This window comes from Melanaphis sacchari, unplaced genomic scaffold (assembly GCF_002803265.2).
Source record: "Melanaphis sacchari strain LSU unplaced genomic scaffold, SCAv2.0 Contig55_pilon_pilon, whole genome shotgun sequence".
In the NCBI taxonomy this organism is placed as follows: domain Eukaryota; kingdom Metazoa; phylum Arthropoda; class Insecta; order Hemiptera; family Aphididae; genus Melanaphis; species Melanaphis sacchari.
The window spans coordinates 1,022,536-1,040,217 of NW_020271389.1; the positions used below are offsets into that span (position 1 = coordinate 1,022,536).

At 26.2% G+C, this 17,682-nt stretch overlaps 3 protein-coding genes across 3 annotated transcripts; all 3 read left to right on the forward strand.

Moving 5' to 3' along the window:
- The first annotated feature begins 430 nt into the window (after nt 1–430).
- Nucleotides 431–2,624, forward strand: LOC112599826 (ribonuclease P protein subunit p40-like). The gene is made up of 7 exons (XM_025346891.1): nt 431–789; nt 879–1,023; nt 1,284–1,418; nt 1,511–1,627; nt 1,725–1,902; nt 2,197–2,334; nt 2,397–2,624. The coding sequence occupies exons 1-7, from the start codon at nt 676–678 to the stop codon at nt 2,548–2,550; spliced, it is 981 nt and encodes a 326-aa protein (XP_025202676.1). The 5' UTR covers nt 431–675; the 3' UTR covers nt 2,551–2,624.
- Nucleotides 2,625–2,685: 61 nt separating this feature from the next.
- LOC112599828 (protein KTI12 homolog) lies at nt 2,686–5,136 on the forward strand. Its single transcript, XM_025346892.1, has 7 exons — nt 2,686–2,949; nt 3,298–3,349; nt 3,626–3,678; nt 3,772–3,955; nt 4,026–4,137; nt 4,712–4,774; nt 4,900–5,136. Exons 1-7 carry the CDS (start codon nt 2,787–2,789, stop codon nt 5,125–5,127), a joined length of 855 nt encoding a protein of 284 aa, XP_025202677.1. The 5' UTR covers nt 2,686–2,786; the 3' UTR covers nt 5,128–5,136.
- Nucleotides 5,137–9,412: 4,276 nt separating this feature from the next.
- On the forward strand, nt 9,413–13,613 carry LOC112599860 (probable methylmalonate-semialdehyde dehydrogenase [acylating], mitochondrial). Its single transcript, XM_025346939.1, has 12 exons — nt 9,413–9,523; nt 9,632–9,713; nt 10,904–11,038; nt 11,119–11,268; nt 11,334–11,412; nt 11,499–11,698; nt 11,952–12,119; nt 12,195–12,441; nt 12,531–12,712; nt 12,908–13,087; nt 13,157–13,255; nt 13,345–13,613. Exons 2-12 carry the CDS (start codon nt 9,690–9,692, stop codon nt 13,444–13,446), a joined length of 1,566 nt encoding a protein of 521 aa, XP_025202724.1. The 5' UTR covers nt 9,413–9,523; nt 9,632–9,689; the 3' UTR covers nt 13,447–13,613.
- Nucleotides 13,614–17,682: the final 4,069 nt, after the last annotated feature.

A 17,682-nucleotide genomic window follows, 5' to 3' on the forward strand; every position in this document is an offset into this window, starting at 1 on the left:
AATACAATATTGCCTAATTTATTCAATTAGGTAAACCGTTAAATTTTAAATCCAGCGTTATGGAATAGACTGCTTGTGGAGTGTGGAAAAAATAACAAAGTGAGAATTAAAGGAAAGATGGAGTAAAAATGAACAAAACGCGTTAAAAATTACGAAACTTTGCAATTATTTTTTTATTTAAAATGCATAAATTTAATACCAAGCTCTGAATAGCTCATGAGTTTCTCTATAGCAACTAAAAAAGTTCAAATTGTCTATACATTATTTTAATTACAAACAGCTTTAATACAACAGTATTGCGCCTACGAAACGATACACAACCCAACATACAAGGTTTCTTATCACGGTTTACAAATCATTTTGTTCTGCGATCACATACAGAAAACTATTATAGTCACCGAATTGATAGATAACATTATCTATATTTATGTATTTTGACAACAGTAAACAGACGCGCACGTGTAGTTTTTACTTTTTACTTTTTACCGGTCAAAATTTCATAGTATGTTATAACTTATATTGTCATGATTCTCAACGTTAGAATTACCAAAATACCAATTTGTATTTGTAATATTATGTGTTCACGTTTGTAACAAATCAATTCCTCTCGAAAAAAATTATATAAAACTCTTATAGTTTTATGTCATATCGATAAGGCTGTAATATATTATAACAATGATCGAGCCAGAATTGTTTAATTTCAAACCGCCTTTAAATAAACATGTTTATGTACAAAAGCAATGGGATAAATTATTAGAAAATATTGACGAATGCGGACTCACCCATTCTGTAAGTAGCTTAATGATTTGTTACCAAATAGCAATTTTGATATCAAATAATTAAGACTGTGGTTTTTGATTAATTTTAATATATTTTAGATTTCGGTCGTTTTGCCAGATACAATTTTCATTCCAAATTACATAGAAAATATATTTACTGAAAATGGTCAATACTACCTGATAAAAAATGTTACTTTATGTTCATTAATAGATCCTGGATTTATCACTTCTTTTGTGAAAAACGGTATTATTATTACTTAAAATATACAGTATAATATATCACATTAAGTCATTGTATAAGTTTTTTGTGTTGTATACTTGTGTGAATACAAGTATAATGAATACATAATGTGACATTTTATTTGAAAAAATAGTTTTATTATTTAATAGATAGTTAGAGAACATTTGTAAATTAAAAACTTTTAATCTTTTGCTTTATATATGATAATCGTAATATTTTATTAATTTATACAAATTATGCTATACTTTAATTTTATTGTTTAGGCAATGTATATGCAATATCTCTGAATACTCAGATTGATGCTGAAGACTGTATTTCAATAACAAACAGTAATTTACTTCAAATGTCTTTAATTCGATCATCCTATCAAAATATATGTCTACCAGTAAAAGACTCGAGTAAGTTTAATATTTTAACTGTATTTATACATTTAATTTAAATTTATATTTTACTTAGATTTCTAATGTATTAATATTTTTCTTGTTTAAAGGAATTACATTGGATTTGAAAACATTAAAATTCAGTAGTAAATCTTATCAACGAATCAAGGAGAATTTTGAACATTTTCAGACAAAGTTTGACATCCTTATTTGTTGGGAATCCAATAGTAAGTAATTGTATGTAATATTTATTAACAATTTACAAATTATAAATGTATCAATTTAATATATTAACCTGGTATATCTTGTCACAATATTTTTTAGTTGATGACATATGCCCTTCATCAATAGCTTCATACTTTAATAAAAATGGATTTGATTGTCAAGAATGTATTCCCCGATCAACTACAAATAGAAAATATAATATGACCATTCCAACAGGCATTGATGATTTTGGACTTTTAGATACATGGTTATCGTATTTTTCCTTAGACATAAAAATGTGAGAACATTTATTTAAAATGCTTCTTTTATTATAATTACTTTTTAGTTATCAATCATAATATGTTTATATATATATAAGCAAATTTTCTATTTGATGTAATGCTACTTTTGATGCTATTTAGGTAATCAATTTAAAACCATTATTTGTAATAATCCTTTTTAGTAACTAAAATAATTTGATCTTAATTAATTAAGAAAACAATTTTTTTTTTATTTTTACATTTTATTAATTTTTAATATGAGTTTATGTAGTATTACAATAATTAATCATTATAGATTTTTAATTTTTTAGCGATGATAAAATACCCAGTATTTTACCTGATGGAAAGTTAACGAAATCAAATTCTCGCAATGTTGGTCAAGTAACTGAAATTATCTGGACAGGGTTTTTTGATAATCAAAAAGTGAAACTCTTGTTAGAAAAGTTTAGGTAAATTAACTAACTTTGTTTGAAACTTACTGTTTAATTATTCATATAATATTATATTGCAGAGAATTTCAAGAAAAAGAAGGCAAGATATACTGGATAGCGATTCATTTGGAGCCGTTTTCAAACTCACCATATCCTCGTTCTCATCGAACAATTTTATTAAATCCTGATGAAAAATATTTTGTTTCTTATTGCACAAAATGCAAAAAATGTTAAATTTAAAATTTTTATTGTATTTTTGAAATATTTTTATTATTCCATACATCGTCATGGGTAAATAAACCGTTTTATTGAAATGTGTTGATAAGATTATTTATTATCTTTTATCTTTTATCAGTATTATTCAAATTTTCAAAACAAATGATATCATCGTGTTTGTCATTTGTACACAATTCATAAGATTTAAATTGGCAATTAATTAATTGTTTTTGAATTTATTGTTCTGTTAAAAAATGCCTTTGATATTGATGGTTGGCCTACCGAGTAGTGGTAAGACCACAAGAGCTCGTGAAATTCAAAAATACTTTACTGAGGAACAGCACAAAGAAGTTATCTTGATATCTGATAATGAAATAATTTCAGAAATGAATATGGACAAAAATGTTTTGTATTTAGGTAGTTATAAATTAATTTATTAATAATATGCCATTTAAAATTTTACATTTTTATTTTTTTAATTGCGACGTCATCTTGTATGGCCATATAGGCAACTAATACATATCAGTACACTAATTTTGATACATTGCTATTTAATTTTAATTTTTAGATGTGTTTTTTTCATCAGATTTACAGGATCTGTGACAAGATAAAATCTTTTAAGACATGAATCAGTTTAGAACATTTATATAACAATTTGAATAGTAAAATTTCTTATTAGTGTTAAATTATGAATAATATAATATATATTTTATTAACTTGCAATACTTATATTTGTTAAATATTTAAATTTATTAATATTTACAGAAATGAAGAAAGAAAAAGATCTCCGGTCAAAATTGCATTCTGATGCCTTGAAGTTAGTATTATATTATTTTGTATTTTGTGACTATGAACAATTAATTCAAAAAATTAAGTTTATAGATTTCTAAAACTGAAATAACTATAATATCATTGTTCTCTAGTTAATATTTAAATAGTAATAATAATTTATGTTTATAATATTATTAATTATAAGAAAATATTACTTTTTGGTTGGACCACGATACAATTCTACTAATCTTTTATTTATTGTTCTTTTATCTCCTTTGCCATAATGTAAAATTAATTAAGTAATAATTTTAACTGTTTATAGGAGCTTAACCAAAGAAAATGTTGTAATATTAGATTCTGGAAATTTTATTAAAGGTATGTAAAGTTATTACTTTGTGTTTTTATTTATTAATTAACAATAATATTGTAAAATATGATTTTTATAATTCAAAAATTTTCATTTATTAGGATTTAGATATGAACTGTATTGTTCTTCTAAAAGTTTGAGTACACCAAAGTGCTTAGTTGTATGTGATATATCAACTGAAAAAGCTTGGGAACTAAATGAAAATAGACCTGAACAAGAAAAATATGTTAGAAAAACATTTAATGATCTTGTTATGAGATACGAAGAACCAAATCATTCAAACAGGTTAGTTTAATGAAATATTTTTAATTGTGTATATTAAATGAAATATTAAATAAAATGAATGTGTACTTAGATGGGATTCACCATTGATAAATTTACAATTGGATGACACTTTGCCTGCTGAAGACATTCGAAAAGCAATTTTTGAAGTCGCTGCTCCGATACCAAATCAATCAACCATAAATGTAAGACCATACTAATGTAGAAACTAATTTATTGAGTTAATTAATCATTAATTTTTTGATACAAAATTAAAACCTGAAGTTAATTTTAAACTAATTAAGTCTAATTTTTAATAGTATTTTCATCTAGTTTTATTATTCAATCAAACATTGGAAATATTACGTTTATTTTATTTACTTCAAGTTTATAGTCATACCTGTTGCTAAACATAAAATATTTTTACTTTTTTCTCCTCATTTAAAAAAAAAAAAAAAAAAATTAAATTTTATCCAATTCTTAAAAGTTGAAAAATTATTGTTTAAACATTATTTAGTAAACCATGATTATTTATTAACTTTTTAATATAGTAATTTTATATATATCGAGAATTTTGTTTGAAATGCATAGAATTATTTTTTAAATCATAAAAATGCCACATAATTACTTTATTTTTGTACACTTATAAATATATTGTCTAATTATTAAAGTTTGATTTTTCTTACAAAACAATTAAAAGAAATCAAATTTTGTCTTTAATCTAATGCTTCTGTTAACATTATTTTAATTATGTTGTAATTATATTTCTGTTTAAAACAGGCACCATTGAATTCGAGTTCATATTTGTATGATTTAGATCAAAAAACACAAGAAGTAATTAACGTAAGTACAAAGATTTTTTATAAATTTTGTAAGCAAATAAACATTTATTCAAGTTAATGATATTATTATAGTATAATGATTAATGATAGTTATTTTTTTTGTTTGTTTCTAACTGTATTTTACAGTCAATTATACAGTTGAAAAAACAAGGCGTGGAAGGAGAAAATATTGAATTAGTAAATTACGAAGGAAAATACCTTAATAAGTTGGACAAAAGCATCTCATTAGTGCAACTTGCTAAGTCTAGGAAACAGTTTTTATCGTATGCTAAAAGCCACGTTTCAGTTGCAAATGACCAATCAAATATTGTTAACATGTTTATACAATTTCTGAATAACACTATTACTTGTTGAAAAACGTTATTATTATTTTTTTTTTTCAATAGATGAGTTATGATCACTGATTCCTTTTCAAAGTTTATGATGAGACAATATTATCTTGCTTTACACACATATGGCCCTACGCTCTGAGGGGTATATGTACAAAATTTACTCCTATATGTTGGGAAGAAGATTTGGGGCCAAGTGATATGGATTGAGATTCATTACTAAAAGTTTTACTTTGTTGTTTTTAACAGAATTATTAATGTTAAATTGATGAATGCATTGACTTATTTGTTTTACGTCTTTGACCTTGTGTTAGAGAACATGGACAGTATTTTTGATTTATTTAAAAATTAATATTTGGAACCTATATTCCTAACATCTAAATTACGTAATATTATTGATTTTTAATAGAATGCAGTACTTTAGTAGTACATTTTTTATAATCTGAGTGTTTTTAACATTAATAATTAATAGTGTTAATAAATTTCAGGTTTTTTTTTTTTTTATTTAATTTGTATTAAATTTATTATTTACAATATAAAACTTATAAAAGTTAATAATTTGTTAATACTATTTAATATTTTATTGATCGATACTTAAAAAATGTTTGCAGACATTACAGTATCTTTTTATTATACACAAACAATTATTTTGACATACGTCTATTAATTTTTAACTGTTAATTCTAAATATTTATCAAAAGATTAAATACTCAATACAAACTACTGACTACTACAAACCTTATTTCCAATTTCGTCATGTACTGTGTTATGTTCCATCACACGATTCTGTTTAGTGAATTAAAAATCTGAATCTCATTGTAAGTTGTGTTATTGCTGGGGGGAACATAATTACATAACCCTTTGTCTCTATTATGTATATTGTCAGTAGTTTTTATTAAACTTATAAACATTAATTATAGAATAAGCTCGTAGCCCCAAATCCGTCAAAAATTAATTGTTTCTAACTAGGTAGTTGAAATGTAGTTGCGTCATTCAAACAAAACAATGATAATATTCAAAATACGATATTAAGTTAATTATGTATTATGGTTAATAAATTGTATCAAGGGCGCCCATATGGGGGGGGCAAGGGAGGGACATGTCCCCCCCCTGGAAAATGTAGAAAATATTGGAAAATTGTTTACTGTGGTCAGAATCTATTTATTTAGAAAAAAATTAATTAAATATTAAAATAAATGAAAATCTATAATTAATTGTTTATGGAAAATAGGTTTATTTACTGTGGCAAATCAAGTTATCAGCTATAAATAACAACAATAAATAAACAATGTTCATTAGATATTATTATAATATATATTTTGTCATGAGTTCGGACGGTTTTACTGCTCGCGAAATAAACATTCATGTTTAAATTTAGACGCGCCATACGTACTGGTTTCACTGTTCGTCGCCGTCGTCGTGTACCGCTTCATGAATTTACTTATAATACTGTAGTGTGGCCCGACCCTTACATTTTATAGTAAAAAATAGAAAAGTGAAAACTATTCAGTATTTCAGTCGTTACACTTTTGTTGTGTCAAGTGTTATATTACTTAAATATATTTAATAATAACATAATGAGTACTATTAATAAATTAAAAAAGTATGTATTTACTCCGAAACGTCAAAACCCAGAGCCAGAAACAAGTTCTTCACCCATGTATGAAAGTAAGTTTTCAAAAGTAATCCTTATTAGTTATTATTAAATCATCAGAGTCAACGATCAAATCATAATTGTTCATCAAATGATTCTATCAAAGATTATTACAGAGTATCCATATATATACCATATTTAGACTCTATTATTAGTTCGTTAAATAATAGATTTAATGAAAACAATGAGACTCCATTTAAATTATGTTGGTTGCTTCCAAATGAAATGATTAAACTACAAAAAAATGAATATTTGAACATACTTCAAGATATTGAAAATCATTTTAAAATACCTAATATAAAAGTTAATGGTTTAATTTGGTATAATTATTGGCAATTAAAATCACAATCATTTATAAATGATACAATGGAAGATTATAAAAAATTATTGGTGGAGTGTGAATTTTTTCCTGCCGTCAAGAAATGTATAATGATCTATATTACATTACCACCTACAACATGCACTGTAGAACGATCATTTAGTACGTTACGAAGAGTAAAAACATGGACGAGATCTACAATGAGTGAAGATAGACTTGACGGGTTATGTATGATAAGTGTACACAGGGAAAAAATTAATGATAAAAAGAATGAATATATAGAAGAAGTAATAAACATATTTGGTATTAAAAAAAGAAATTTACAATTTTTATTTGTAAATTAATATTTTAATAAATATAATTAATTGTTTTCAGTGTCCAATTTATGTTTTTAATTAAATAAAAATTCGATTAATTACTTTTATGGTTAATTGGTTAAATAATTATCATTTCATAATCTTCCAGTTTGATTTACATAATATAATGTAATAGCATAATAATTAGCAGTAGACCTCTTCCTATCTCCTATTCCTATTCCTATTTATAAATGTATTGATAAATTAAGATTTTGTCCCCCCCTTGAGAATTTACCTATGGGCGCCCTTGAATTGTATTACTTCCAAATAATGGTAAACAATAATTAGGTATGATAAATTATTTACGATTAAAAATAACACAGTAAACAACTAATATTAAGAAAAATAATAATAAAAAATAAGACAGGTTTATAAATATCCTAAAATATCACACATTTCATTTGTTGTAACAAAAATTATTGTTGTAAAACTTGAATGCCAGTATTAAGTATTTCGGTAAATTACTTATAAATTAGAAATATATGCAATATGGTGACAAGCCGAAACCTTACTATAACGCGATCAATATAATGAAATACTATTTAAAATATATCTAAGAGGTATTTACTGTTTTCACTTAAATAGATGACATATTGACATAGGTACTAGACTAACTTATACGTAATAGACATCATAGAAGTGCAGGGATATTGGTTACGATTATTGAAATTTTAGATTTTCAATTAAAAATCGTTGATGTAATAATATCACCTAGTGGCGGGGTGATACATTTTATACGGATTGGTGGCGGGGCGATAAAAATTTAAGTAAGTTAGACACTGCAGGCATACGTTTATCTATTAATTATTAATTATTCTAATATTGTATCACAGTGACGAAATATATTCAATGAAATAAAATATAAAAGTTCAAAGTTATAGTATAAATGCGTTATGTTTAGACTGATGGCTGATATAAAACTGATTATTGATTCATACTTGTATGCATGTCAAAAAATAAAACTCAAGTTTCAATGAGGTTTGAATTGTAAAGTGAAAATTTAAAATATAAAGAAAAATTGTAAATATTTGTAAGTATAGTTAATTAAATTAACAGTAAATAGTGAAAATATAATATTTAACCTATATGGCTAAATAATAAATAAAAATGTTTTTCACTTTGGCGAAGCAGCCAAGTGGAGGGGAAGGGGGACTTAACAAACGTCCCGAGGTATACCTATTTGATCGTTTAAATTAAACACGAGTTGAGTGCTTGAGATCGTGCAGCAATAATTTTAGTGTATACCATTTTGAGTAAAAAAAAAAAATCAAACTAATTATTGGTATAAATATTAAGAAAATAAGACATACTTTAATAGTTTAATGATAATTTTAATATTTTTTACTCCCAACCTGAATAATCAGAGTAATAAAAAATCTAAATGTTCGGAAGACTTTCAAATCAACTTCCACGTGGTGTCTATATTGGCCAACGCTTAAAGGTTGAACTCGAGTTTTCCTATGGGCCTGGACCTAACTCACTTAGGTACCTACTCGAAAAATACATAGGATCCAACTCATCTATTATTGGAATTTGGATTTTGGTACTCAACTCGAGATAATTTCTTTTAGTACCTAGTACTAGTAAATACTAAATACATAGGTACCTACATTGGCTACGTTACGTTAACGTTATTTGAATCGTCACTATTCACTATAGCTAGGTACGTAAATAATTATGATTATATTTGCTTGTAATATATAATCGTTATTTTTAACGTATAATTTGGTAGGCAGGTAGCGACGTTATAATTTTTGTTATATTTGACTCTGTGTGATTTCTTCTTTCGAAAAGATTTTTAACTTAAACTCACCAAAATTAACGAAAAATAATGTTAACTTGTTATGATTATCTACATTTGTTTTAACAGGTGTTTGATCAATATTGAATTTTAAATTTTAATGGATAAAAATTTGATTGACCGGCCCCTCTCCATGACTGTTCTCACAGACGTCACCGATGTAAAACGACAATACACGAAGTCCATTTCAATGCGGCCTGTATCAGCAAGTTTACCTGTTGCCGTCGTTATCACAGCAATTGCCACTTTCCTAGGAGGTGTTCACGGTGTATGACGTCTCCCGGTGTTGTTGTGAGTCTGTCTTTTGAGTTTTCTTTAAAAATTTTTTTTCAATATTTACGTTTATTGCTCTCTAGACCTTACTCGTCCACTGAATTCTTGTTTTATATTTGTTCACAGGATAACCGAAACATATAAGTTACATACAAGTGTTGTCCGTACATCGTCATCAGAAAACATGATCCGGTCCAACATGTTAAAAGTAATAATCGAATTAATTAAATAATATTAAAATATGTATTACATTCCAATGAAACTTGTCTGTGGATATAAAAACCCTTCTTGTCTAGACGTCTAGTAGGTTTACTGTAATGAGTGGTGGTTATTGATAATATGCATGATGTATCTATCTGTTCTTATTTCAAATATTACATAATATACAAATTATTAATTTTTTAAATTTTTTTGTTTTATGTAATTTAATCATTGAGTGGGTAAACATGTAATGAATACAAACTGGAATTGACTTGTAGCATCTGTTGTTGATTTCTTCTTGATTGGTAGCTTAAGTAATTGTAACTTGTCATATAATTTTATCAGTTCTTAAAAAAATATTTCTATCTTAAATTACTTAAATAGGTAATTAATATTTTTATAGATAAGTCAGTTAGTATTTTTTTTTTTATTTTGCATTTGCATCAATGAGTATTAGTACAATAGTTTTTGTTTATCATGTTTATTATGTACATATTTTATGATACTTGACATTTACCATTAAGATATAAATTATTTACAGGCTTATGACGGAAGTTATTATTAATTAATATAACGATTTACATTTTCATGATATACGATTTAAAAGTGATTTTTAGAACATGGTACCTACTAATAATGCTAATATACTATAACAAAGTTAAAAAATTAATATATTTATATTTCATGAAAAACATCTTTTTTTTTTTTATTTCTATTCTAAAAACATGTGCACTATAATACCTATTTTTGAATACTTAAAACATTGATATTTTAATATTATTTATCGTTTTAATATAGTAACACTCATTTTATTATAATCGTTGTTTAAATTAGTTATAAATAATGTTGTTAAATATGTACCAATAAATCTAAAATTGGTTTATTATAAAATTATATATTATATACATGGAAACGAGAAAAATATTATCATACACATATATTTTAGAACCTACCTAATTAGTAAATAGTTGATAATTTATCAAATGTAGCCCTTAGTTATCTATATTGCTTATAAAAATAGGTACTTGATTTTTATATAGTTTTATTATTTATTTATCTTATCTAAGATCAGAGGTTATTTATTATAAAAAAAATAAGTGAAAGACGTCAAGACTCAAATCTAATAATAATCAATACCAAATTTACTTATTATTTATTTTAAACATTTAATTAATATTTAATAAATCTTTTTTTCAGAAAAATGTATTTCAAGCAATTCGATTTAATGCAACATGCAGTGCCGTTCCAAAAGTTCCAATGTACATAGATGGAAAGTTTGTTGAATCAAAAACAAATGATTGGATCGATGTACACAACCCAGCTACAAATGAAGTAATCTTATTTACTTTATATATATAAAAATAGACATATTTGGGTATTTTCATTGTATAATTTTTAATCAACTTTCTTAGGTCATTTCTAAAGTACCAAAATGTACGCAAAGTGAAATGGAAGACGCAGTAGAATCATCCAAAGCAGCTTTTAAATTGTGGTCAAAAACTTCTGTGATGAGAAGACAACAAATAATGTTTCGTTATCAGGAAATCATTAAAGCCAACATGGTAAATTAATTTAGATAGTATTAATTTTATTAGTTTGTTTTAAATATTTTCAAATTCAATTTCAAAAAAAATTGTCAGAGAATATAACCAAAGAACAAGGAAAAACTTTGATTGATGCTGAAGGAGATGTTACTCGTGGGCTGCGTAAGATTTATTAAGTTATATTTCATTATAATATACTAATCGCAAGTATAGAGTTATGCTAAACAAATGATTTTGTTGTGCTTCAGAGGTTGTTGAAAATTGTTGCAATTTTACCAGTTCAATCATGGGAGAATCATTACCATTAGTAGCTACTGATATGGACATACATTCCTATCGTGAGCCTCTTGGAGTGACTGCTGGTATTGCTCCATTTAATTTCCCTGCAATGATACCTTTATGGATGTTTCCTGTTGCAATTTCTTGTGGAAACACATTCGTTATTAAGGTTAATAGATGCATTTAAACTAAACTTGTCTAGATGTAACAGATGTACAAGTGTATTTATTTGTTAATTTGGCATTTGTTAAATATCATTTTTCTGAAAGATTATTGAATATTAAAAAAGAATTTTAAATCATTGTATGGTATAATCATGGTATGCTATAGTCTTATAGGAAATCAAGAAAGTTAATTTTTAAGTTTTAATTATCAATATTTTAAATGAAAAGTATTACATTTTTTTTTTAAATTGTCATTAGCCTTCAGAAAGAGTACCTGGTAATTGTATGATGCTTGTTGAAATGTTGTCGGAAGCTGGTTGCCCACCTGGTGTTGTGAACATAATTCATGGAAGTGTAGATACTGTAAACTTTATCTGTGATGCACCAGACATTAAAGCAATTTCATTTGTTGGTGCAAACACTGCGGTAACTTATTGTTGTATAATATTTAATTACCTTTTACATTTAGTTATATTGAATGTAAATATAAACTGTGTGTAGGGTGAACATATATTCACTCGAGGTTCTAAAAATGGTAAGAGAGTACAAAGTAATATGGGTGCAAAAAATCATGGTGTGATAATGCCTGATGCAAACAAGACTAGCATGTTGAATTCATTAGTTGGAGCTGCATTTGGAGCAGCTGGTCAACGATGTATGGCATTGAGTACGGCTGTGTTTGTTGGTGATGCCAAAAATTGGCTTCCTGAATTGAAGAGTCGTGCTGAAAATTTAAATGTCAATGCTGGTAAGTAAATTGAAGTAATCCATGTTAGTTTTTATTTTAGTTATTCCTTATTTACAGTATTTCTTCAATTTATTATATTTACATTTAAGGTCATGTTCCAAACACTGATGTTGGCCCAGTTATATCGCCTGAAGCAAAAAATAAAATCCTCAATTTAATTCAATCTGGTATTGATGAGGGAGCTAAAATTCTTTTGGACGGAAGAAATATAAGTGTGCCAGGCTATGAAAAAGGAAATTTTGTTGGACCAACTATTCTCACAGATGTGAAGGTAACGACTAACATTATAATGATAACATTATTTAAAATACATTCAGGACTAAATCCATTTTCCATCCTTTTTTTTTCAAATGTATGTCAGAGAAGGAATGTTTTCTCATAAAAAAATGTTTGTTTTTGTTATTTTTAAGGTTGAAGTTTATTTTTAACTATGCATTGTTTTTATTTTCTATGTTGTGCAATATAGCCACACATGAAGTGTTATACAGAAGAAATATTTGGACCAGTCTTGGTATGTTTGACTGCTGATACTTTGGATGAAGCATTGAATATTATTAACTCAAATCCATATGGTAATGGTACAGCTATATTTACTACAAATGGAGCAACAGCTAGAAAGTTTACTCATGAAGTCCAATGTGGCAATGTAAGTGTATTGTAATTTTTATTCTGAATTTGAATATTTAATAATGGTATATATTTACATTTTGTTTAGGTTGGCGTGAATGTTCCTATCCCAGTTCCATTGCCAATGTTTTCATTTACTGGTACACGAGGTTCATTTTTGGGACAAAATCATTTCTATGGCAAACAAGTATGATGTGTTATTAGTTTTGATCAAAAGTTATTTAGGAATGTATGCATAATATATTTCTCACACTGTGATTTGTTATTTTATTTAAGGGTTATCACTTTTTCACGGAATTGAAAACAGTTACACAGCTTTGGAAAGAATCTGATGCAACAGACACCAAAGCAGCTGTATCTATGCCTGTGATGCGATAAGTTTTTAATATAAGGCTGATATGTTACAAAGTTTAATATAATTTTATTTTTGTTATTATCATTTTAATAAAAGAAAAATGTACAAAGTATAATTTTTGTTAACTATTTCAAAGACAATATGTTTCCCAAACAAACAGATTACTTTAAAATTGATTTAGTATTGTATTTCAGGGTTAAAGATAAAAAAATAAAAAATCAAGTTAAACATTTTAGAAAAATATTATTGTATTATTAAAAAAGTAACACTTTCAAATCTATGCTTAAAAGGATGTCATACCTGCATGTGTAGTCTCCGTATTACTAGCATATATCATAATATTACCATACTAGTGTCACACGTTTGTATAAAGATACAAAAATAAAAAATGAGCAGTGTTATACTAAAATAAGTAAGATTTTAAAAGTATTTATTTTATAGTAAGGTGTTGTTATTATAATTATTAATTATCAATTTCAATAGTATATTGTTATGGACCAAGAGTAAGAGACAAGTGTCATTGGTCACAGTAATTATGTTCATACTTTCATTTATTAATAATTTATTTTTATTTGATATTTAAATGCAGTACAAGTTGTGAATTAAAGTGTAATTTACTTAGTTGAGTAGTTGAAACTTATTTTTCATATGCTATCATAGCTCTAATTTAATGTTTTTTTTTTTTTTACTATTAGTAGGTCATAGCAAGGGCGCCTATAGAAAAATTCTCAAGGAGGGGACAATGTTTTAATTATGTCCATAAGATAGGAAGGGGTTTACAATTTAACATTAGGTATACTATTATATTTTATATATTAAACTGGAAAATTATGAAATAATAGTTATTTATCCAATTAACCATAAAAGTTATTTATTGAATTTTCATTTGATTAATAACATATATTTATTAAAATATTAATTTACAAATAAAAATTGTAAATTTCTTTTTTTAACACCAAATATATTTATTATTAATTGTTCTATGTATTCATTCGTTATATCATCAATTTTTTCTCTATGTACGTTTATCATGCATAATCCATCAAGTCTCTTCACTCATTGACTATTGTAGATCTTGTGTAAACAATTTTTTAACATTTTAAACATTTTCCAGGGGGGAATATGTCACTCCTTTGCCCCCCCTATATGGGTGCCCTTGGGTTATAGTAATATACAAAGTTATATGCAAAGATTAATTTGTTTTAATATAAAATTAATTTAAAATTGATCTAATGAGGCAATAGTTTTTATTTATTTGCATTAATTTGGTACGATACCACTATACAGATATAATACGTTATATGTATATTTATTTACATATGTATATAATATAAAATATTTATATAATTTACAATAAATGTAATTAAATACATCAGTAACACACTAAACGACAATATAAATGCGATTCACGGTTTCATAACACACGAATAATTGTAAAAATTGCACTGGTAACGTTTAACGCAATATTCGTTGCCGCTCTGAAACGGTTAAATGCTCGAGATTCGGCGCCGGCTTCCAATTGAAACGATAGTCGATAGGTGTTAAGATAGATTTCCCAAGCTTAGACAACAGGTAGGTAGTATCGAGAACGAATCTCGCCTCGGTGAAATTTGGGTGGCGCTTTAAATTACACCGTGGTCAGGTTATTTGCATTTTTTTAAAATTAAATATTATTATTAATTAATTGTTTTTTCGTTATCACAATAAGTGCAATATCTGTATATATATATATATATATATATATGTATATTATTTATAGATTTGATTTTTTAATAATTATTTTAGTTCATATAGGTATTCATACAACAATAAAAATTAAGTTTTGTCTGGAGTCTCCTCTCACTAGATACCTCATTGTATTAAAATCAATTATTATTGAATATAATGTGGCGATGTGAACAATACACAACGAGCCGCCCAAATTATTTACGATGTCGACAGCGTACAATAGGAAAAACCCATGTTCTAGAATATTCCACGATGGTCTCGCTAGAGTATATTCGGGGATGTTCTAGAACAAAGCGGAGCCTATAAATACCAGCTGATCAGATGCTCAATTTTCATTCCGTCAGTGACTATGTATCGCGACTTACTGTGTTGTTCAGTTCGCAGTAATATTGTACGCGTAATTAGTATTTGTTATATTTCATTCTTGTACATACATATCACAGTAATATAGTGCTTAATATTTTATAAATTGTGAGTGATTATTTATTACCATAAACCACAATAATATACATTTAATATGTGGAAAATATAATACTTATTTTTTATCTGATATTTTTCATAACATTTTCAAAAGGTTGTAAGTAGTTGCAACAATATCGCAGCTACATATTTCCTATCTTGTATAGATACATATTATAGTTAAAGTTGGGTATCTATCGTTATATTAGTTAAATCTTAATTTATCTTGATGATTCGATAAGTACCTACCTATTATATTATAATTATCACTATACCACGGACTAGGCCTACCGGGGAAACCATGTAAAAAAAAACGCGTCATGCCAATTTACCTCAATAGTGATGTGGACACGAATGCATTATTATTATCATTATTGAATATACTCGTAATAGATATATTGTTTATATTATTATCGTAATTTTTTATGGTAAAGGTTAAAATTCATGTACCGCAAGTACTAAAATACGATTGGATATATATGTTACGGTAAATGATGTTATATCGGAAATTATCGTTATTCGCCGGTTATTAACGTTATTTACCTACGAATGTGGGAATTGTCGTTATTTTCTAGTGAATAACGTTAATAACCGTATAATTTGGGAAATGTTGATCTGATTATAAAATAAAAAAGGTCATTGCGGAAGATTTAAAAAAATAACCAAAGAACCAATCACCAAAGAAGACAAAATCGGAAATTAAATCATAGAAATCGCAAAAAAAAATTTGGAACTTGGTACTTAAATATTTTTTAATTATTTAACGATAAATTTCCGAATTTTAAATATAACACAAATAAAACTAAAATATAAATATTTAAAAATTATTTAAAATATTTTTTTGATGATTGTCAAGAAAATATTTGTATTGCATGTAAAAATTCAAAAAAAAAAAAAAAAATTTAGAAAAACAAGGAGAGGAAATGATGAAACTTTCTAAATAAAAGTTTCCTCAGCTTGAAATAGGCATAACTGTATGTGTATTTATACCGAACGTTGATAGAGCTCGTGATTCTATGCGAAATATACTAGCAGTTGTCACCCAAGTTGAACATGACTTATACAAATTCTGTAAATAAATTCTTAATGAAAAAATATACTATTAAAATTAAAATTTGTCTTATTATTTTATAGGTACGGAATATAGTTTTCTTAAATACTATTTCGCATGCCAAGAAATAGCTGCTTGCAAATAAAATCTATTAGACATGGACAATGTGATAAAATTTGCAGATGGTAGACAGTTGACACTGAGAGAAGTAGCTAGTAATAATTCGGTTGCGGGCCTTCAAAGGTACCGGCGTTGTCATTGCAAGACTAGTTGTAATAATAAACATTGTGCCTACCTTGGGACTGAAAAATTATGTTATATTAAATGTCATGGGAGTAAAACTTGTAAAATTAAATAAAAAATAATAATGCATTTTTTCTAATTTTAAAAATACCTGGGTACATGCATAATTTTTCAAATTATAGTATTTGAGATTCATGCGCATATCTGATTTATAACATCAATTACCTGTGTATTTGGTAAATAATGTTAATAACTGGTGAATAACGTAAATTTTCATTTAACATAATTTACCGTAACATATATACGTGAATAAATATATAACTATCTTGTAGATAATTTTTTTCTCTACGGTTTTTGTTTGAAATTTTTTTTTGTACAACCAGCATTAATCGAGATATTAACGCAAAGGCTAATTGTTTTTAGCGAAAAAATTATATTTCATTAATATAGTGTATGCTTTGTTGGCCTTTTAACACAAAAACTATAACTTTCACGTGAAAATCTCATGAAATATTTTTTGTAGATAATTATCTTTTCTATATTTTTTATTGTACAACCAGTAAAAAGTGATATATTTAATTCGGTGTTTTCGTATAAGAAATCCGACAAAAGGTTAGATGACAATTTTAAGAGTAAATATTTGTATACACGAAGAAAATAATGTTCGATGAAAACGAAATTACGACTTTATCTTCAAAATCAGATGAAGCATATCCAAGTATTATGTTAGAAGAGAAAAATGTCGCTCATGTAATGAAAAAGTAATGGAATAATTTCG